At 53.1% G+C, this 20,953-nt stretch overlaps 1 protein-coding gene and 2 long non-coding RNA genes across 5 annotated transcripts in view; 2 read left to right on the top strand and 1 right to left on the bottom strand.

The window, feature by feature from the left end:
• LOC139085483 (uncharacterized) overlaps window positions 1-914 on the top strand; it is a 43,994-nt gene extending 43,080 nt beyond the window's left edge. Inside the window, exons 2-3 of the long non-coding RNA XR_011543811.1 lie at window positions 197-265; window positions 817-914. This is a non-coding gene — a long non-coding RNA (uncharacterized lncRNA). The remainder of the gene's footprint in view (window positions 1-196; window positions 266-816) is intronic.
• OPA3 (outer mitochondrial membrane lipid metabolism regulator OPA3) overlaps window positions 1-20,953 on the top strand; it is an 89,912-nt gene that overhangs the window by 43,685 nt on the left and 25,274 nt on the right. The window contains exon 2 of one of the 2 annotated variants that reach the window (XM_008542722.2): window positions 1,771-5,144. The exons of the other annotated variant lie outside the window; for it this stretch is intronic. Coding sequence (XP_008540944.1) covers window positions 1,771-2,195 — 425 coding nt within the window. The 3' untranslated portion in view covers window positions 2,196-5,144. Of the gene's footprint in view, window positions 1-1,770; window positions 5,145-20,953 lie in introns of those variants that run through there. 2 annotated transcript variants of the gene reach the window in all.
• On the bottom strand, window positions 16,389-18,394 carry LOC139085482 (uncharacterized). Of its 2 annotated transcripts, none has more exons than XR_011543810.1 (3): window positions 18,267-18,394; window positions 17,341-17,423; window positions 16,389-16,629 (listed from the first exon to the last, which is right to left on the bottom strand). It is a non-coding gene; the product is annotated as an uncharacterized lncRNA (long non-coding RNA). The 2 variants fall into 2 exon arrangements; XR_011543809.1 differs by having other exon boundaries at window positions 16,518-16,629; window positions 18,241-18,364.

Here is a 20,953-nt window from a genome sequence, read left to right as displayed (position 1 = left end):
GGGCTGTTGCTGGGTAGGGAGAAAAATCTTCCTTCAGTAGAAAAGTAGTTTTATTTCCTGTCCAAGATGCAAGCCTTGTCTCTCTTCCTGTTTGGTGTAAGTGGCCATGTGTGAATAAGGTGTGAGTGCTCTCCCTCCGGGCCTTCCTGGCTCCAGTTTACTTAGGGTTTCTTTTATTCATTTCCACGCCCTCTAGTGCATTTTCATGTTGACCACTAAAACTTCTCTTCATAAGCTCCAGAAGGTGCAAAGGATGTAATTTCTGGTGAGTTATGAATACTGACATTTCAAACACAGCTGGTGCATCCTTCCTTTGAAGCGTCTGCAGCAATCCACAGACTTGCACGATTTGGTGCCTGTCAATGTCTGGTTTCAAAGAAAAAAATCTAAAAAGACCAAGCTCTTCTTTTACAGTCAGAAATTTTACATTGTTCCTGTCTCTTTCACCTATGTTTGTAGTTTCCTTCCCCACAGAATCCTCTCTAATGAATTTTGTATCAGCAACCAAAATATGTACAGAAATTCAAATTTTAATTTTGTTTAATTTCCTGGAGCCATAACGTTCTAAATGTTAAATTATTTTCCTCTGGATTGAATTATCTTTAAAATGATTATTAGTGCGTAATTAATCTAAAACATTTCATATATTGTGCATCTTCATGGATGATTATTAAATATAAAAAGAAAATGACATGTTGGAAGTGAATCTCCATATGAGCTGAACGGGCACCCCAGGCATTTCGCGTGTCCTTGGATGACTATGAGTTATTGCACGGCTGAGTCAGGTTCAGCATCAATTCTGCCTTGGTTTTTAAGACTCAAGTGCTGAGAATCTGCCCTCACAGTGAAGCGGCTGGGCAGGGAAGACTTCCTTCCTTCCAGCAGCCCCAGTCAGCTCTTGAGCTTCTTCCAAGGTAGGTGCCCACAACCTCACGTCTTCAAAGAGCTCCCAACTGGTAGCTCCACCTTCAGGGCTGGTGAGAATCTGGCGTGGGAGCCACAGCCTGGTGCCGAGCGTGGCTTGCCCCGTCTTCACAGTGGCTTAGCCTCCATTCCCCCATTGCAGCTGCCTTTTCTTTGGATCCAGGAGGTCCTGCCCACTATGGCCCCGACTCCTCGTTTGGGGAAGAAAGAAAGGGCGTCTGCCTTTCCCCTGGGAAGTGGGTAGGGCCCCAGTGCCAGGGGAGGACTCTGACCGGCCTGCTGGTGGCTTGAGGGAGCTGAGGTCTGGCAGGTGACCCAGGTGCTTTGTGCCCTGGGAGCTCCTTGTGACGAGGCCCCCATACCGAGGACCTCCCCTCTGGGGCAAGGTTTCTCATTCCTGGCTGCTTGCCAGAATCTTCTGGGCAATTTTATTTTATTTGTGAGGAAGATTGGCCCTAAGCTAACATCTGTTGCCAATTTTCCTCTTTTTGCTTGGGGAAGATTGTCACTGAGCTAACATCTGTGGCTAGTCTTCCTCTGTTTATGTGGGACACTTCCACAGCATGGCTTGGCTAGTGGTGCTAGGTTGGCGCCTGGGATCCGAACCTGCGAACCCCTGGCCGCCCAAGTGGGATGCACGAGCTTAACCACTAGCCTGGGCAATTTTAAAAGATGCTCTTGGGTTACCCCAGTCGGCATTCCCAGGGCAAGGCCAGGTTTAAAGTGCCCCCCATCGTGATTCTGGCTGCCATGTCCCCATTGCTCCTACTAGGATACTGAGACGCAGAGGGGCGGGGCTTGCAGGGGGCTCCTGGTGCACAACCTGACCCCTCTCTTCCCCTGCAGTGTACCACTGGGTGGAGATGCGGACCAAGATGCGCATCATGGGCTTCCGGGGCACAGTCATCAAGCCGTTGAACGAGGAGGCGGCCGCTGAGCTGGGCGCCGAACTACTGGGCGAGGCCACCATCTTCATCGTGGGCGGCGGCTGCCTGGTGCTGGAGTACTGGCGCCACCAGACGCAGCAGCGCAACAAGGAGGAGCAGCAGCAAGCCGCCTGGGACGCGATGCGGGCCGAGGTGGGCCACCTGGCACTGGCAGTCGAGGCTCTGCAGGCGCAGGTGCAGGTGGCGCCGCCGCAGGACGCCCTGGAGGAGCTGCGGGCACAGGTGCAGGAGGTGCGCGCCCAGCTGGGCGCCCGGGACCCGCCGCCCGCGCCCCCTGTGGTGCCCCCACCCACATCCCAGGAACAGGAGCCTGCTAAAGTCTGAACTTGGATGTGGCCAGGTGTGCTCCGTGTGGCCTTCTCCCCGCACTGCCCCCGCCTGTGCTGGCCCCGCGGAAACCACCTGGATCTTGATGGAACTGGGATTCGGTCACCCGCTACCGACCCGTGGCTCCTGCCACTGTGTGTTTCAGCACAGCCGCCTGGCCTCTAGCTTGTTCGGACGTCCACAGGGCTCATCTCTCCAGCCCCGCCCCAGACCACACAGACCCACAAGGGCCCAGCCAGCAGGACAACACACCCACTCTTCTGGCAGAAGAGAAAATGGACCCCGGAGTGGAGCCGGATCAACCCGTCAACCCCCATTGACCTGATCAGTGTTACCTCTCTCTGAGACTCTCATCCTTTACTCCGGAACGCCCCCTTCCCTTTGTCAATCGGTACAGCCCTTGTAAGGAAATGCAGTGTCTTTCAATGGCCGGTGGTCCCTGCGCCTTCTAAGCTGGCCTCCAGCTGGGCATCGCCACTCTCTTTGAGGGGAAAAAGGGATCTGGCTTGCAGCTGATCCACCAAATATTCCATCTTCCCCCTTAACCTGATCTGTGGTCCTTCCCGTGAGGCCCCAAGGGGAATATTCCAGCAGAACCCCGCGTCCTTCCATCTGTGACACAGCCCACGGCCATGGCTGTGCGGGGTCATCTTCCCAGCCCCGCTTACGTGGTGGGAAAATTGATCCTGCCTAGGGCTAACGCAGCCTGTCTTTCAGCCCCGGCCCCCTGTGTACCTGTCCGCAGAGTCCCTGGGCCCTTCCCGACACGCCCTTTCCTACCTTCCCCACTGTCCTCATCGCTGGCCTCTCGGGACTGCCGGCCGTGGATTAGGCGATCTCATCCCCCTTCTTCCATCGGATCTGCTGATCCGCGTGCTCGTGCCCTCCTCCCCTGGGGCTCGGGGTGGCCCGGCAGTACCCCTTCGTGCAGTGGTGCCCTCCTGCCTCTCTGGCCCCGAGTCCCACCCCCATCCCACTGGCCCGGGCCACCTTCCAGTGCTCTCAGCTCCTTTATTAGTGTCCCAGGACTGCCGTAACAAATGACCGCCAACCTGGTGGCTTCAAACAACAGGAATTTCTTCTCTCCCTGTTCTGGAGGCCGAGACCTGCCATCACGGTGTCGGCGGGGCCGCGCTCCCTCTGAAGGCTCCCCAGGGGCCTTCCTGCCTCTTCCACTGCTGGGGGCTCCGGGTGCTCCCTGGTGTGTCTCCCGTCTCTGCCTTCCATCTTCTCATGGCCTTCTCCTCCTCCTCTGTCTCTTATAAGTGAGGGTTCTGTTTAAGGCCCACCCTAAATCTAGGATGATTTCACTTCGAGATCCTTAATTTAGTGACATCTACAAAGACCCTTTTCCCAATAACCTCACATTCACAGGTTCCAGGGGTTGGGGTGGGACATCCCCTTTGGGGAGCCGCCATTCAACACAGTACAGCCCCACCCCACCCCAAGAGTACGCTGGGATCCCTGCCAACCCCATTGGGCATTTGGCCCTCCCCATGAGAAACCGTCCAGAAACCGCCCTTCACTGCTTGGTTTCTCTCCCAGGGCTCCCCACCCAAGCAGGGAGAGGCGTGGGCCTCCCCGCCTTGTCTGTGGCTCAGACTGTAGATGTTTCCCGATTAAAGGAGCCCCGGCTGAGGAAGGCATCGTAAGGGTGTGTCTGAGAAGGATGACAGATGAAAATGGCGCAAAGCTCATCAAAACAGGAGAGAAGCTGAGAGGGTTCTGATGGGGTGAGGGGCAGGAAGTCATCCTGTGAATTCTTTCTCAGATGGGGAAACTGAGGTCCGGGGGAGGCAAAGGGACTTGCCCAAGGCCACACAGCCAATGAGGGTGGTTGTCCAAGGTGGTGGAGTAAGAGAGCAGAGTGGGGGCCCAGGGAGGGAGGCAGAGCCGGGTGCAGGGCCTGGAGGGGGCTGGGGGCACGGCGGGGACCTCCACAGAGGCCACGGCACCCCAGAGGCAGGGGTTGCATTCTGTCCCCCTGGGCCCATCTCCAAGCAGCTCCAGGTTGGGGGGGGCAGGGCCCTTTCTCCCCGTTCCTCCCTCACCTCACTTCCCCATGGGGGTCCGAATGATCCGGACACGAGACCTACCCAGAGAGAAAGTCAAGAAACTGGGCTTCTAAGGCATCTTAATTCCTTCTGGAAGAGCGGGAGAAGCTGATGCAGAGGGAGCTGAGGAGCTGGGGCCCTGGGGGGGGAGGGGGGGGCGTGTCTTTAAAACTGGAAGTGACCTGAGTGGGATAAGTGATGAGGGGAGAAGGCAAGAGAGAGACCACTGCATGAAGGGGGGAGGGATGGAGCCAGCGAGCAGGCACGGGGCCTGGTTTCCATGGTTCCCGGGGGGCTCCACTTGGCACTGACCCATCGCTGGAGTTCTGGTTGCTGGAGGCCTGGGACTGGGACTGCCCCCTCCCCCGCCCATCATGTCAATAAATAGCGATCATTGTCGTAACAGATCCCGTTTATTGAGCTCTGGTTAGGTGCTGGGCACTGTTCTAAGTGCTTTACGTAATCCCCATAACGTTATCTTCTTCGTTTCATTCATGAGGAAACTGAGGCACAGAGAGGGCAAGTCACCTGCCCAGGGTCACACAGGCAGAGGAGAAGCAGAAGTGGGATGCGAAGATGGGTAGTCTGGGCCAGAGCCCAAGCTCCTCACCCCTGCACCATCCTGACCCCGACATGACATTGCCCTCACATCGAGACTCATGACGCAGCCCTGACGGGTCCTTGCCTGTGGCCAGACCTTGTGGGACGCCTCGGCCTCACCCACTGGGTGGGAACAAGGGGTGTGGAAGTGGAACCCGAGTCCCCTCTTAAAATGCACAAGGCCAGAGCGTGGCTCCCCACTCTGGCTTCCTCCTAGCTAAAGTTTTGTACACCTTTGCGACGTAGGGAGTGGGGTCAGAATAAATTTGTCAATGAGGTTGCTGGTCTTCAAGTTGATGCGTTTTTCTTATGTTTAAAAAACCCCCGTTAGAAGAAGTGTCCTTCGTTTATCCTTTCCTTCAAGAAGCTTTCACCCGGGTGCCCACTCTGTGCCCTGCTGGGGTCCCAGCTGTGACCGGGACAGCCCCAACCCTGCCCTCAGGGGGCTCGCCGTCCAGAGCAGGGACAGAGGCCCATACAGACAATGCTTTTCTGACATGACTTGCCTGCCCCGTGGTGATTTGGGAGGGTGCCGGGCTGCATCAGAGTCCTCCCCTCCTGAGGGACTCGGGACTCGGGCGGAAAGGACAGAAACCCCTTCAACACTGGCTCCCAAAAGCCTCAAACCGAGTCCTGAGGACTCCGCCTCTCCCACGTCCTGGCAGGCCCTGTTGGTTTCCCTGCGCGGCAGGCCTTTGCCCAGAGGGAGCCACCCGGGAGGAAATGGACCTCATAAACCCCTGCCTGCTTGATGGCCCACACGGCCACCATCCCTGTGCTAGCCACTGTGACTGCGTGCCCAGGCCTGGGGTCCTCAGCCCCATGGAACAGAGACAGGAGCAGCATGTCCGAAGGAGAATCGAGAGGGCATCACCCACGCGCTCGTTAGACAAGTGTTTCCTGAGCATCTCCTGCGCACCCGGCCCCATTCTAGGAGCTGGGAATCAGCCGGGAACCAGACCAGGTCCCGCCCTCGTGGAGCGGACACCTGGTGTGGGAGACGACACTGAAGAAGAGCTAATCCAGTGTCTGAGTTCAGCAGTGGGGACGGCTGGGTTGGGTCAGGTGCTCCGGGAGGGGCGAGGTTTGCCCTGAGCCCTGGAGGCAGCTGCCAGGGAGGGAGAAAGGGTGGTTAGTATGTACAAAGGTCCTGAGGCCAGTGTGGGGTTAGCCTGTTCCTGGAACAGCAAGGGGTTATAGCTGTCAGAACAGAGCAGGGGTGACCGGACTAAGGCCCTCGGGCCAAATCCGGCAGCCTGCTGTCTGTCTGTGTTGATAAAGGCTCGTTGAGACACAGTCACCCTCATTCATGTAGATATTTTCTGTGGCTGCTTTCGCACTGCCATGGCAGAGTTGAGGACTGTGTTTGGGATAGATATCATACGGCCTTCAAAGACGAAAATATTTACTGTCTCTCCATTTCCATAAAGAGTTTACCGCCCGCTGGAGTAGAGTGGGAGAGGGAGGGGTAGGGGTCAGGAGAACAAAGGCTGGCCCCTTTTGTCTCAGTTGGTGCAGCTCCGGAGCATCGTACCAGCTCCGGGCGGCCCATCGGATCCACTGTCGGGACTGCGTCGCGCTTCAGCTTTTCTCTGCCTGTTCTCGCAGCCGTCACTCCCCACCCGCAGGAGCTGCTCCCGGAGACCCCGCAGTAACCCCCCTGCACGCGGGTCTCTGTGTCCATCTCCACCTACGGCAGCAAGCCACAAGAAGACGTGTAGTTTCTATAATCCACCACAGACAGGTTTAGCTAATTCACAATTCACCCTATGTATATGTAGTCTAAATATCGCATAATTCATGCATTATGTGACATAGTACATAATGGAATATAAAAATACATTTTATGTAATATGTAACATAACACTGTATATTATGTGTGTGTGTTTGCCAGTATATATGTATCATTGGAATGGAAGTTTCACTAAATAATTACCTTTAATGTGTGCAGTGTAGTCTAATAGTTCCTATTCTATTGTATTCCATTTCATGAAGAAAAACTACAGATATATATGTGTATATATAAAATATGTTTTATCAACATAAAACCATTATATGTATTACATAACAGTATATATTCATATCATACATTATATGTTATATATCTTTTTTTTTTTTTAAAGATTGGCACCTGGGCTAACTGTTGCCAATCTTTTTTTTTTTTCTGCTTTATCTCCCCAAACCCGCCCTGTACATAGTTGTATATCTTAGTTGCAGGTCCTTCTAGTTGTGGGATGTGGGACGCCGCCTCAAGGTGGCCTGACGAGCGGTGCCATGTCCGCGCCCAAGATCTGAACCCTGGGCCGCCGCAGCGGAGCGCGGGAACTCAACCACTCGGCCACCGAGCCGGCCCTCTTTTTTTTTTTTTTTTGAGGAAGATTAGCCCTGAGCTAACTACTGCCAATCCTCCTCTTTTTGCTGAGGAAGACTGGCCCTGAGCTAACATCCATGATCATCTTCCTCTACTTTACATGTGGGACGCCTGTCACAGCATGGCTTGCCAAGCGGCAGCCGGGATCCGAACTAGTGAACCCCGGGCCGCCGAAGCAGAACATGCAAACTTAACCACGGCACCAGCAGGCCGGCCTCTATATTATATATCTTGTTAGGACAAGGTTCCGCTAAACACTTCTTGCCCTCACCATGTGCAAAGTGGACTCTGTTACTTTCTTTTTCCTTTTATTCCATTTTGTAAAGAAAAGCGTATTCGTATGTTCGTATGTGTGTATCATACGAGCCAGCACAAAGTGGGCTGCCTTGGGCCACGGTGAAGATTGGGGCTTTTTTACTCCGGGTGAGGCGGGAGCCACAGGACGGCTCTGAGCAGAGGAGGGACGGGAGCTGACTTAGTTTTAACAGGATCCCTCGGACAGCCACGTGGGGAGCAGACTGTGGCGGGGAGAAGGTGGAAGCTGCCAGCCTAGTGAAGAGGTGACTGTGATTGTCCAGGCGGGAGGTGACGGTGGCTGGAGCAGGCGGAGCCGGTGGAGGTAGGAAGAAGTGGGATTCTGGGCACGTGAACATTTCAGAGGTGGAGCAGAAAGTCCTGAGCCGTGACGCTGCAGCAGAACCAGACGTGGGGAGATAAGGATCAGCCCCTGCCTGCCCTTCCCTCGGCCCTGGGGTCTCAGATTTGGGCTCCCTCGGGCAGGCTTCTGTTGTTTATTCTGCATTGTAGCCCGCGGGGCCGTGGGAAAGACAGTCCTCGTCCTTACTAACGAGTGACGTCACTGAGCTCCTTCTCAAGCTGTGTAACTGACGGCCTTCATCTCGCCCGCCCCTCCATCAGGGACGTCCTGGAGGAAGGAGGCCGTGGGACCCTGGTCGTGGGGCTCCCCTCACCCCCAGACAGGCAGTGCCAGGCTGGCTCCCCAGGGGCGGCTCCACCAGGGAAGGGCTGACATGGACCTGCGGGGCACTGTGGGCTCCATCATATCCAAGATGTGCCCCTCACTCTAAGGGCACATCCTTGTGCCGTGATATTTCTTTTTTCTAAATTGCTATCTCTTCATAAAAGTTCATCCATTTCAGGGGGCTGGCCCGGTGGCACAGCAGTTAAGTTCGCACATCCCACTTGGGCGGCCTGGGGTTTGCCGGTTCGGATCCCGGGTGTGGACATGGCACCACTTGGCACGCCATGCTGTGGTAGGCGTCCCACATAGAAAGTAGAGGAAGATGGGCACAGATGTTAGCTCAGGGCCAGTCTTCCTCAGCAAAAAGAGGAGGATTGGCAGCAGATGTTAGCTCAGGACTAATCTTCCTCAAAAAAAATAAAAAATAAAAAATAATCCATTTCAGAGAAACCAAAGTCCCCTCACTAAAGGAATCCTGTCTCCGGTTTGGGGGACTGTGGCAGAACCCTGTCAGAAGTGGTCTGGCCGTGCGAGGTTTACTTAAGATTCCCCTTTTTGTGGGCACGGACACTGTCCCCTTCTTTCCTCCTGTGACACTGAGCCGTCTGCCCGCGCCTCCCTGGCCGGTGTGAGCATTTCCGTAGGGAGCTACCAAAAGCCAAAAGAACTGAATACATTGAAAAGTTTATAGTTAATACATATAAAAATGCCCCCTCGGCAGAGGAACTGTCGACACTTGAAATTATCAAACTTTTTAATTTTTCAAACCGTAGAAGTGGGATTTCATTGTTCTTTTAATTTGCATTTTCCTCTTTACCTGTAGGTTGAGCGTCTTTTCGATCATTTACTGGACGTTTGTGCTGCTTTTGAAAAATGCCTGTTTTCACTCTCTCTTTAATGTTTGTTTCTGGTGTTTGTGGTCGTACTGAAGCTTTTCACTTTAAAGTAAACACGTCTATTTGTCTTTTTCCCTTCAGGCATTTGTTTTTTCTGTCTTTTTTTGAGAAGGGCTCCCGTACCTCAAGGATTTATATCTTCAACTCTACTTTCTTCTAATATTTTTATTCAAGTTTTGTGTTCAAGTTGTTCATTGAAATTAAGCATTGTGGGGTTATTTTGTTTTTGTTTTTGTTTTTTTGTTTTTTTTGGTGAGGAAGACTGGCCCTGAGCTAACCTCTGTTACGAATCTTCCTCTTTTTACTTGAGGAAGATTCTCGCTGAGCTAACATCTGCATCCATCTTCCTCTATTTTATGTGGGACATCTCTACAGCGTGACTTGACCAGTCATGCCAGGTCCGTGCCCAGCATCTGGGCCTGTGAACCCCAGGCCACCAAAGCAGAGCGCACAAACCTAACCACTATGCCATCTGGCCTGTCCATGTGTTTTGTTTTTTGACGAGTGTAAGGTCAGAATCTGCCTTCTTCAATTTCCTAATGAATGGGGTGGCTGATGTCTCGCAGCACACGGGACAGTCCATCCTTCCCCTTCTCGCCTGAGCCTGGACAGCAGCATCTGCTACTGTCCCCTCACACAGGCACCTCTTTCTCCATCCTGTCCTGCCGTCCGTTTGTCCATCCTGTGCCATCATCATCACGGTTTTCTTGTTTTTTGGTTCATATGCACGTTCTTAGTTTCTTTTTCCCTCCAGTTTTATTCAGAGATAATTGACGTACATCACCGTATAAGCTCGCCATCACATCTTGAATGACAAGAGTTTGAAAGTATACTCTGGTCTCTTCTAGGCAACCCGGCAGTCTTGTTCTTATTTGCAAACTTCTCTGAGTTATTCTTGTGCCTTCGGTCCTTGACATGCATTTCTTAAAAAGATGAATAGACTTTATTTTTTGAGCACTGTCAGGTTTACAGAAAAATTGAGCAGAAAGTACAGAAAGTTCCCATGTATCGCCTTACACACACACACACACACACACAGAGTTGCCCCTGTTATCAGCCTCTTGCATTAGTGCGGTACGTCTGTTACAATGGATGAGTCAGTGCTGACACATAACTAAAGGCCACAGTTTACGTTAGGGCTCACTTGTGGTGGTGTACATTCTGTGGCTTTGGACAAATGTACACTGACACGTATCCACCGTTACGGGATCCTACAGAATGGTTTCACTGCCCTAAAAATCCCCTGCGCCCCACCTGTTCACCCCTCCCTCCCCACCCTGAGCCCCGCAGCCCCTGATCTTTCTGCTGTCTCTATCCATTTGCCTTTTCCAGAGTGTCATCTAGTTGGACTCATGCAGTAGGCAGGCTTTTCCGATTGGCTTCTTTCACTTAGCCATAGGCATTTAAGCCCTCTCCATGTCTTTTCCTGGCTTGACAGCCTGTTTCTTTTCAGCACTGAATAATGTTCCACTGAATGGATGTACCACAGTCTATTTATCCACTCACCTATTGTTGAAATGCATTGCTGAAACAGCTTCTCAGCTTCCTTGAAAAACATTGTGTCTTTATGTTGCAAGATTGATTTGGGGGCAAATTTGTATCTTTTGTCTTCATCACAGCCCCATTTCATCGCCCCTAGCCGCAAGGACCGGGCTTTGCTTGTTGCCCCACGTTAATAACCTCTGGAGCGTAGAGGGTTTCGATGATGGAACTGAGAGCAGCGTCAGGCTTTCCATCTGGCGGGTGAATGTCACCTGTTAGCTTAAAAGTGTTCTGGAGGCAGTGCCAGGTGTGGAATATCTGCCATCCTGGAGTTGGGGGGCCGTGTAAGCAGAGGTCAGAGTTCATCTTCCAGACCTTAGCATCCCCAGAATTCCCATGTCCCACTCGAACAGGAGCCTCTCCTGGGAACATGTGGCCAGATGTTATGTCCTCCCCGTGTCTGCATCTCCTTTGGGACACCGGCGGTCACATGGGGTATGGCTCCTGGCTGGTCAGGCCCCAAGCAGGCACAGTGGTAGGTGATGAAAGCTGTGCTCTGCAGCTTTCCTAAATTAAGTTCCACTTACGTAACAGCCCAGAAATTCAGTGTCCTTGAGAAAAAGGAGATTTCCGTAAGGATGACGTCCCCCAGAGGGCCCTCTCCAGCCCCGAGCCCTCCCCTCTTGCCACGTCTATTAGGTACTGCTCACATTACTCCAAAACTTAACACAATAAACAGTAAACATTTGTTATCGCACACACTTGCTGAGGGTCGGAAAGTGAGGGGGGGCTTGGCCGTGTGGTTCTGGCTCGGGGTCTGGCATGAGGTCTGGGCGGGGCTGCAGTCATCCAAAGACTTGACAGGGGCCGGAGGGTCCACTTCCGAGGATTCACCCACATGGCTGGGAAAGGCACTGGCTCTTCGCCGGGGGCCTCAGTTCCTCCCCACGGGCACCTCGCTGGTCTGGACCCTTCAGACTTCCCTCTGTCACTCACTGACTCTCCCACAGTGAATCCACGAGAGTCACAAGATCCCCAGCCAAACCCCAGCCAGCCTGTGGCTCCCGGGCCCTTCCACCTGGTAGTGGGCTGAATGGTGGCCCCCAGAGAGCTTAGGTCTCAATCCCCAGAACCTGCGAAGGTGACCTGATGTGATGACACCTTTGCAGATGTAATTACGTTAAAGATCTTAAGGTGAAGAGATTTTTCGGGATTATCCAGCAGAGCCTAAGTGCCATCACAGGGCGCTCACGCGAGACCGTCAGAGGGAGATGACACGTGGAAGATGAGACGGTAATTGACTTCAGAGGCAGAGATCGCCATGAGGCAGCCACGAGCCGAGGAGCGCCAGCAGCCACAGGGCTGGAAGAGGCAAAGGGCAGATCCCCCTTTGGAAAGCCCAGAAGCAGGGTGAGAATCCTGGATACGCTACAGACACGTGTAAAGGGACAAGAGCGAAACTGTCCGCTCTTACTGCTCGGGGCCACGCTGTTTGATGTATGGCTATATAAACGTACCTGAAAATTTATCATAAAGCCATAAAATAAGATGGAGAAAAAAGCATTTGGAAGGAAGTGGGTGATGAGACAATGACCACTAAGTGTGCATCTTTGTGAAAGATGCACAAAGAATGAGAACACAGGAGGATGTCAGGAAAGGGGATGGGCCGTGCATCCCTAGGGAGAAGTTATTTAGAATTGTTGCCACTTTTGGGTAACGGAAGTTCCCCCTGCAAAATACCCCTCTCAAGCCGCCTTCAAAATATTTAGAACCCTATTTTTAATTCTTTCGAGAAACTAGCTAAAAGAAATTGTTACCACCCAAATCTCATTTCAGCTGGTAAATTAGCATCTGCGAGTGAACCAGCAAGCTTTGTGACTTCAAAGTCCGTATTCTTCGCGCTGCACGACTCAGCTATTTTGGGCGGCCTTAGCCAGAAGATGGCTGAGGACTGTCCCTCAACCAGCCGAATTTTCTCGTATGCATGTCAGGAAATAGATATTATAGAAATCCTTTTCTACTTAGATTCAGCATCTCTGTAATAGAGAATAAAAATTTCATTTGTTTATGATAATTTTCAGTAAGGTTCACAATGCACACGGAAAACCTTTTGTGTTTATAAAGTCGTGCAAAAGAAAGTCTGTGTTTTGATCTTCAGTGGACAGTTGTCATGGTCTTTGAGCTAAAATATAAAGTTGATGTATTCAACAGAAACTTTAAAAACAGTTGAGATTCTCCTATTTATCAACACTGAGTTATTTTATAATTAGCCTCTGGAGGACTGATCTTTTTTTTTTGCTGAGGAAGATTGGCCCTGAGCTAACATCTGTTGCCAGCCTTCTTCTTTTTGTGTGTGAGCCACCGCCACAGCATGGCCACTGACAGATGAGTGGTGTAGGTCCACACCCAGGAACCAAACCTGGGCTGCCAAAGCAGAGTACACTGAACTTAACCCCTAGGCCACCGGGGCTGGCCCAGGAGGGCCGATCTCAAAGCATGCTGTGGTGGTAGTGAAATGGGCATTGCGCTATGATTCAAGAGAAGTAAGTTCCAGTCCTGGCTCTTCTCCTGTGTGACCCCAGGAAGGTTAGTCTCTGAACCCCACTTTCCTCATTTCTTTAGATAGAGATGCAAAGACGTGATGAACAAGATATATGCAACCAGGACACTGAACAAGCGTGACTCCCGGTACGATCAGAACAAACAAACAGGAAAAGCACAGATTCTCTCCTCGAGCTTTTGGAGGGAGCACAGCCCGGCTGACAGCTTGATTTCAGCCCAGTGATGCTGAGCTGGGACTTCTGTCCTCCAGAACTGTGAGAGAACCAATTTCTGCTGTTTTAAACCATCAAGTTCATGGTAGTACGTTACGGCCGCCACAGGGAATGAAGACACTCCCACAGCCTCCTTCCGATGGCTCATCCTGAGTAACTCTGACCTCCTAATTAAAGAAAGAACAAGGGCCAGCCCCATGGCCGAATGGTTAAGTTCGCGTGCTCCACTTAGGCGGTCCAGGGTTTCGGCGGTTAGGATCCTGGGCACGGACATGGCACCGCTCATCGGGCCAGGCTGAGGTGGCGTCCCACACGCCACGAGTAGAAGGACCCACAACTAGAATATACAACTATGTACTGGGGGGATTTGGGGAGAAAAAGCAGAAAAGAGAAAGACAGAACAAGATGACTCCACTTTGCTGGGGGTGTGGAGGGCCTGGATTTTCCAGAGACTTCTCATGGCTTTCTGTTCTGTTGCCTGGGAGTAAAAATAATTTCTCAACTCTGGATACGAATATTCTGACAGCACATTTAAGTAGTATGTGTCGAAAGAGTAATCATACCTTTTATAGCTCATGTTTTATTGGGCAGCTTATTTTTTTCCAGATTGTCAAAGCTCTGTTTCTATCCTTGGGTCATTTTTCTTATTGGATATTTCCCTTTTCCTCCAGTTTTTCTTTTAGTTGGAATGAAACACACAGTATAGCGTGTCAACTGCACTGACCTGTGGCTCAGTGATGCTCACAAAGGGCACACACGCGTAAGCAGCACCCAGGTCGAGAGAGCGGACGTTCCAGGACCCCAAAGGCTCCCTCCTGGCGCCTCCCAGGCAGCACCTCCTCCCAGCAGTGACCGCTGTTCTGTCACACATTAGATTTGCCTGTTCCTGAACTTTGAATCAATGGACTCCTGTGCAATGTTCTTTTTTGGATCTGGCTTCTTTGGCTCAACATAAAATCTGAGAGATGCAGCCGTGTTGTTCTGTGTAGCAACCATTTGTTGTTTTTTGTTGTCATGTTGTATTCCATTGTCGACTATAACACTTTGTTTCCCAGCTAACCGATCACCGGCACGCAGGTTGACCCGGTGTTTGCTGTGATGAGCAAAGCTGCTAGGACCACGCTGTTCGAGGGTTTGGTGGGCCGGTGCTCGTTTCCCTTGGGAATGTCGAGGACTGGGCCTCCTGGGTCACGAGACAGTGTGTGTTTACCCTTAGGGGCAACGGCCAGTTTTTTTAAAGTGACTGTACCATATGACATTCTCCTCCCGCTCCCTCCCTCATCCCTCCCCACCCCGGAAGAAAGTTCCAGCAGCTCCACATCCCTAACAGTGATCCATATTGACAGTCTTTTCTTTCTTCTCCTTTTTAATTTTAATCATTCTAGTAAGTATGTAGTGGTATCTTATCATGGTTTTAATTTGTCTTTCTCTGATGAGTAATGATGTTGCGCATCTTTATATGTGCTTATTGGCCATTCTTTTTTTTTTTTTTTTTTGCTGAGGAAGATTCACCCTGAGCTAACATCCATGCCCATCTTCCTCCATTTTGTATGTGGGATGGCACCACAGCATGGCTAGTGAATGGAATAGGTCTGCGTGTGGGATTCGAACCCAAGAACCTGGGCCACCAAAGTGGAGCACACAGAACTTTAACTGCTCAGCCACGGGGCTGGGCCCTTGTTGGCCATTCTTTTTATCTTCTTTTGTGAAGTATCTGTTCAAGTTCTTGCCCATTGTACTAGTTTCCTGCGGCCACTGTAACAAATTACCCCTGACTTGTTGACTTAAAACAATACACATTTATTTACACGTTTATTCTCTTACCGTTTGGCAGGCCAGAAAACGGAAGTCACAAGGCTGAAATCAAAGTGTTGGCAGGGCTGTGCTCCCTCCAAAGGTTTTAGGGGAGTCTCTGTTCCTTGCCTCTTCCGGCTTCTGGTGGCTCCAGGCTTTCCTGGGCTTGTGGCTGCGTCTGTCCATTCTGGCTCCATCTTCACATGGCTTTCTGCTCTGTGTGTGTGTGTCTCCTCTTCTGTCTCTTATAAGGACACTGGCCCCTGGATTTGGGGCCCCCCGGGTAATCCAGATGATGGAATTCTGAGATCCTTAAATTAATGGCATCTGCAAGGTCCCTTTGCTAACTCAGGCAACATGCATGTGTCCCAGGGATTTGCATGTGGACGTTTCTTTGGGGGCCACCCTTCTACCTACTACAGTGGCCACATGTCCCCCTGCCTCCCTCAATCTGGCCACCTGATTGCGCGTCAGGCCCACCCGGCCAGTCCAGGGCCGTCTCCCAGCTCAGGGTCCTTAACTCATCACATTGGTGAGGTCCCTGTTGCCATATGAAGTGACATTCACGGGTTCGGAGGACTGAGATGTGGACATGTTTGGGGGCCAATGTTCGATATACCACCTCCACTTTTGGGGGGGCTGTTCAGTCTTTTTCATAGCTATTTATAGGTGCTCTTCACCGAGTCTGCCGACTGTCCCTCAGTTTGAGAGGGCGATTCCTTCTGGCAAACCTCTCTTTGGAGCCTTGGGGTGAGGAGATGGGTGTGGGGGATGTGGCCGGTGCCTCCCTGATGGGCCCTAGTGGCTGGAGCATATTTCCAGCTGTTTCTTGGACATCTGAGTTTCCTGTGAGAAACGCTTGCTTTACTTGTCCTTAATGCTTATCCGTGGGGTCTTTTGTCCTATAACAGTCTTTCAATGTGAATAAACCAGATTTTTCCATCTTTTCCTTTATGGCTCTTACTTTTCCTCCCTCGCTTGGGAAGAAAGAGCATCTTCACCCCAAGTCATAAGCACCCCCACCCTACAAGGGCAGGATGATTGTGAGCCCCATTGCAGAGGAGGAAACTGAGGCACAGAGGGCATGAGTCTCGTCCATTTCATGTTTCTTGGGTTCCAGGCACCGTGGGAGGGATTTGACGTGAATCAGATCTTTAAATCGCCTTGTGTCAGGGGTCCCCAACACCACCCTCAGCCTCGATGATTAGCTAGAAGGACTCACAGGACTCAGAAAAGCTGATATACACGTGGTTACGGTTTATTACAGTGAATGGATACAGATTAAAACCAACAGAGGGCAGGGGCGGGCTGGTGGCATAGTGGTTAAGTTCGCGTGCTCCGCTTTGGCAGCCCGGGGTTCATGGGTTCAGAACCCCTGACATGGACCTACGCACTGCTCATCAAGCCATGCTGTGGCAGCATCCCACATACAAAGTAGAGGAAGATCAGCAACAGATATTAGCCCAGGGCCAATCTTCCTAAAAACAAAAAACAAACAAACAAACAAAAACGGGCTGGCCCCATGGCCGAGTGGTTAAGTTCACGTGCTCCACTTCGGCGGCCCAGGGTTCGGATCCTGGGTGCGGACATGGTACCGCTCATTAGGCCATGTTGAGGCAGCGTCCCACATGCCACAACTAGAAGGACCTATGACTAAAATATACAACTATGTACTGGGGGGATTTGGGGAGAAAAAAGCAGGAAAAAAATAAAGATTGGCAACAGTTGTTAGTTCAGGTGCCAATCTTTAAAAAGAAAAGAAAAGAAAAAAAAACAGAAGGAAAAAGCACCTGGGGTGAAGTCCAGGAGCAACCAGGTGCAGGGAACAGCATGTGCAAAGGCCCAGGGGTGACAGTGAGAAGAGGTTGTGCCAAAAAAAGAAATCTTATATAAATCCCAGTCTTGGAGCTTAGAGTGTGCAGCATAGTAGGGCAGGAACGAGGGGTCAGTGACCAGGTCATGCAGGGCCTGGGGCCATGGAAAGGAGGATACAGCCCCAGGCCCTGGGTGAGCTGATTGCTGCCGGCAGGGAAGAGCCTGGACTCAGAGAAGTCAGTACAGAAAGGAGTTCCATTCCAGTCATTTCTTTGTTTCCTAGTGGTTATTTTCTACATATTGCGAGTCCTGGCAGGCTCCCTACAGAAAACTCAGCAAACACCTGACAAACCAAAATGGAATGAAAAGATCACCTGTAATCCCACTGCCCAGAGATGATAGTTAATTTTTAGCTGTGTTTCACGTCCTAAATGTACGCATCCTGGTAGATATGCACCTAGGGACAAAGTGGGAATCAGCCCATAAAGTGTTCTGTTTCCGTCTTTTAAAGTGACCAGCAGGAGGGTCGGAGGAGAAAGTGACCCTCCCAGAGAGGGTCCATTTATGAGCCGGTCTCCCGAGGAGCCTCGGCCGGGAGGGTGTTCTAGAAACCGGCGCAGCGCGTGCAGACGCCCGGCCGCCGCGGGCAGTGGACGGAGCGGCCGGAGCCGGGCGGAGGGGCCCAGATGCGCTGCGGGGGCGCCGTTGCGCAGGACCTCCGGGCCAGGCGAACGGGACCCCGGGGGTGGGGGGGGGGGGGGGAGGGGGGCGGGGCCTGCATTCGTTTTGTTTATTGAAGCTAGTTCCGTGCAGGACGGCAGTGTGGACAGGTGTGGGTAGCGCGCAAGGATCCAAGGAGGGACGCTGAGGCCCCCAGGGAGTGGACGCGGCAGAGCCGACAGCACCCCCACATCTCAGAAGGGCACCGGAGCCGGTCCCAGATGGGCACCGGAGCCGGTCCCAGATGGGCAGGGGCGACCGCCGCCGCCTCGGGTCAAGGGCACAGCCGCTGGGGCCTAGCCAAGGAGCGGGCAGGCGAGCCAATGCCCACCTCCCCCGTCTCCCGTCCCTGTCCCTCCCTCTTGCGGCCCCCCCCGCCATACAGGGGACGGGGTCTCGGCGATGCCATCCCGGGCGCTCGGCCTCCTGGGAGCGGAGAAGGGCGAGCGACCAGGACCCCCACCCCAACCGCTGCCCCAAGCCCGTCCCTCCGGAGCAGAGCCTCTCCCGTCACGTTGGCGCTGCCTGTTCCAGCCCGGCCTCCGCCCGGTTACCTCCTGTCACCTTGAGTTCCACTAACCCCGGGGCTTGGAGAGTCCCCCTCGAAGCATCGGGTCGGTGCCGAGGTTTCTGTCCTCCATCCCAAGGGCGGCCGCCCCGGGGCGGCGGACACACGGCTCCCCGCGAGTGCGCGCCGTGCTGGGGCTCCTCCCTCGGGGCGTGGGGCGCACCGCCCGCGGAGCTCCCCTTTGGTGCCCACGCGGGTTCCCCTTCTCAGAAAAGACATCGCTCTTGCTCTCTTCTGCTTCTGTAACATCCGCTCATTTACAATATAATCAGCCGGGAGGAAAAGAAGAAAGACCCCAATTTCTAGCGCCTTCTTAGGACTATTGGCTTGTCATCAAAGCCAGATCGCGCCGTAGCCCTTCGGTAGCACGCTGTTCCATCAAGGACGCCTTTGCAACGAGACGGCGCCCAAATCTAGGCATCCGTTGTCATTTTATTCTGTAACAGAAAAGAGAAACCCAAACGCCCAGGTTGCCACCAGCCCCTCCCCCAACCCAGATTCAGAGACGCGGCTTCCTTGGCCCTTGGCAATGGCTCTGGGAGACCTTGAAGGGGGCGGCAGGTGCCACTCCCATGCCCTGACCCTCAGGTGGTTTCCACCAACAACCAGGAGATGAGCCTCTTTTCTTTGCCCCCACCCCCACACCCGCATATGTGGCCAGTTGGAAGTTCTCCTGGGACACCCAGAGGACTTCCCATCACACACAAATGGGGATGTGGGGCCTGGAAGGCCCTAGGAGGAGGGCAGAACAGAAGAGGGGCTGCCCCTGGTGACTTGCAGAGCGGCGCTCCCCCCAGTCCTGTCACTGAGAGCTGTGGAAAGGGACCAGGAAAGCCCCAGACACTCTGTCTGGCTGAGAAGTTCTTGTGCATACCCCTCACCTAGTGACAGATAGACTGGGCCCAGAAAGGGCAGGACACTTGTCCAAGATCACACAGTGGGAAGCTGGGACACCGCTCAGTCATTGGCACAGACCCCATGTCCAGTAGCAGACAAGCCCCTCCGCAGAGCACGGCGCTCCTACGAAGGAGGGAGAAAGAAGGGGGTCTCCGCGGCCCCCAGAAAGCAGAAGGATGAGAAGGGGAAGCTGCCAGCGGGGCCAGGACCCACCTCGAGTTTCCTGGTGTGTGTGCTGCAGCCTGCAGCCTGCAGCCTCTGTCTTCTGGGGGTCCGGGGGGATGATGAACTTCCCCTGGCTTTGGCAGCACCTCTGTGTGGGGTAGTGGAAGGGGTTCAGTTCCGCTTGGGGTCCTAGGGGTCCAGGGCCATGCTGCCACAGAGTCCCCACCTCTCCTATGTCACCCCTGGCACCTCGCCTGGGGCCAGACAGCTCTGCGTGAGGCCTGGCCAGCCCTGGCATCCATTCATCTTTTGTTTTGTCTTAAATACCTTTACTAAGATGGAATTCACATATCATGCAGTCCATTCAAAGTGACAATTCAATGGTTTTAAGAATATTTGCAGGCCTGTGCAGTCATCACCACAATCAATTCTAGAACATCGTCGTCACCCTAAATGGAAACCCCGAATCCATTAGCAGTCACTCCCCACTTCCTCCCAACCTCCCCACATCCGCAGCCACGGACACCCCCCAGGCTCCTTCCTGTCTCTCCAGATCTGCCTGTTCTGGACACTGACTGCGCCGTTTTCCCTTCCCACCAGCACCGTAGGAGAGTGCCGATTTCGGCACATCGTCTCCAACACTTGCGACCTGACTTTGGTTATAGCCGTCCCAGTGGGTGTGAAGTGCGATCTCCTCGTGGTTTGGATTTGCGTCTCCCTGCATTCTGCATCTTCTCCCCAGCGCCTGTGTCCGATGTCCAGTTCATCTCCGTCCAGAGCCTCCTGCCCCCTTTCCGGAGGGCTGCCTCCTTTCTCATCCGCCTGCTTCCTGGCCCGGGGGGTGGGTTAGGGTTAGGGCTCTCAGGCCCTCAGTCGGCTCCTGACCTTGTGGGCAGGGTTACCAGCCAGTCACCTTGGGCGCCCAGGTCACAGCCAAGAAGTGCATATAGCCAGCGGTCCTGCAAAATGATGCTCGGGCTCACTCAGGTTACAGAAAGAGGATGGCACAGCGAGATGGCCCTGTCCGCTCAGCAGACTGGCCAAAATGATTAAGTTGATGCTGGGCAGGGGGACTGAGGGTGTGGGGAGCGACACCCTCCTATGCCACCCGACGGAGAGCAGATTGGGCTGCGCAGGCATGAGGTCAGCATCCTTCAAGAGGCAAACCGCGTCCACCGCGGGGGCAGGCCGGCGAGCTTCAGAAGCGAGGAGACGCTGGTCCCCACCCTTCTATTCTTGCCTCACAGTGTCCCAGGTGAATCATAGCGTCATCTTCCTCGCATTCAAGTCCTCGGCCCTGGATCTGGGCCTGGTTTCACCTCCTCTTGCTTCCTTCCCCACATGCCTGTCATTCCTCACCCCCTCGCTGCGCCTGCCTGGCCTGGGGCTCCTGCAAGGACCGAAACCAATGTCACATCACATTAGGAGCCTGCTTAGAAAAGTAGAAGAGAGAGGGCTCGCCGGTCAGGGTGTGTCTTTTATAATAAGACTGTAATTATAAGTATAATGTCTTCAGGGAATTCTGTGAGTCGTTCTAGCGAATTATCGAACCTGAGGGGGTTGTAGGAGGCCCCGAATTTGTAGCCCGTCCCTCAGAAGTGAGGTGGCCTGGGAATCCCACTTCTGGCTGGTGTCTG

The sequence above is a fragment of the Equus przewalskii genome, chromosome 9 (assembly GCF_037783145.1).
Source record: "Equus przewalskii isolate Varuska chromosome 9, EquPr2, whole genome shotgun sequence".
Taxonomy (NCBI): Eukaryota; Metazoa; Chordata; class Mammalia; order Perissodactyla; family Equidae; genus Equus; species Equus przewalskii.
This window is presented reverse-complemented; position numbering and strand designations above follow the sequence as displayed.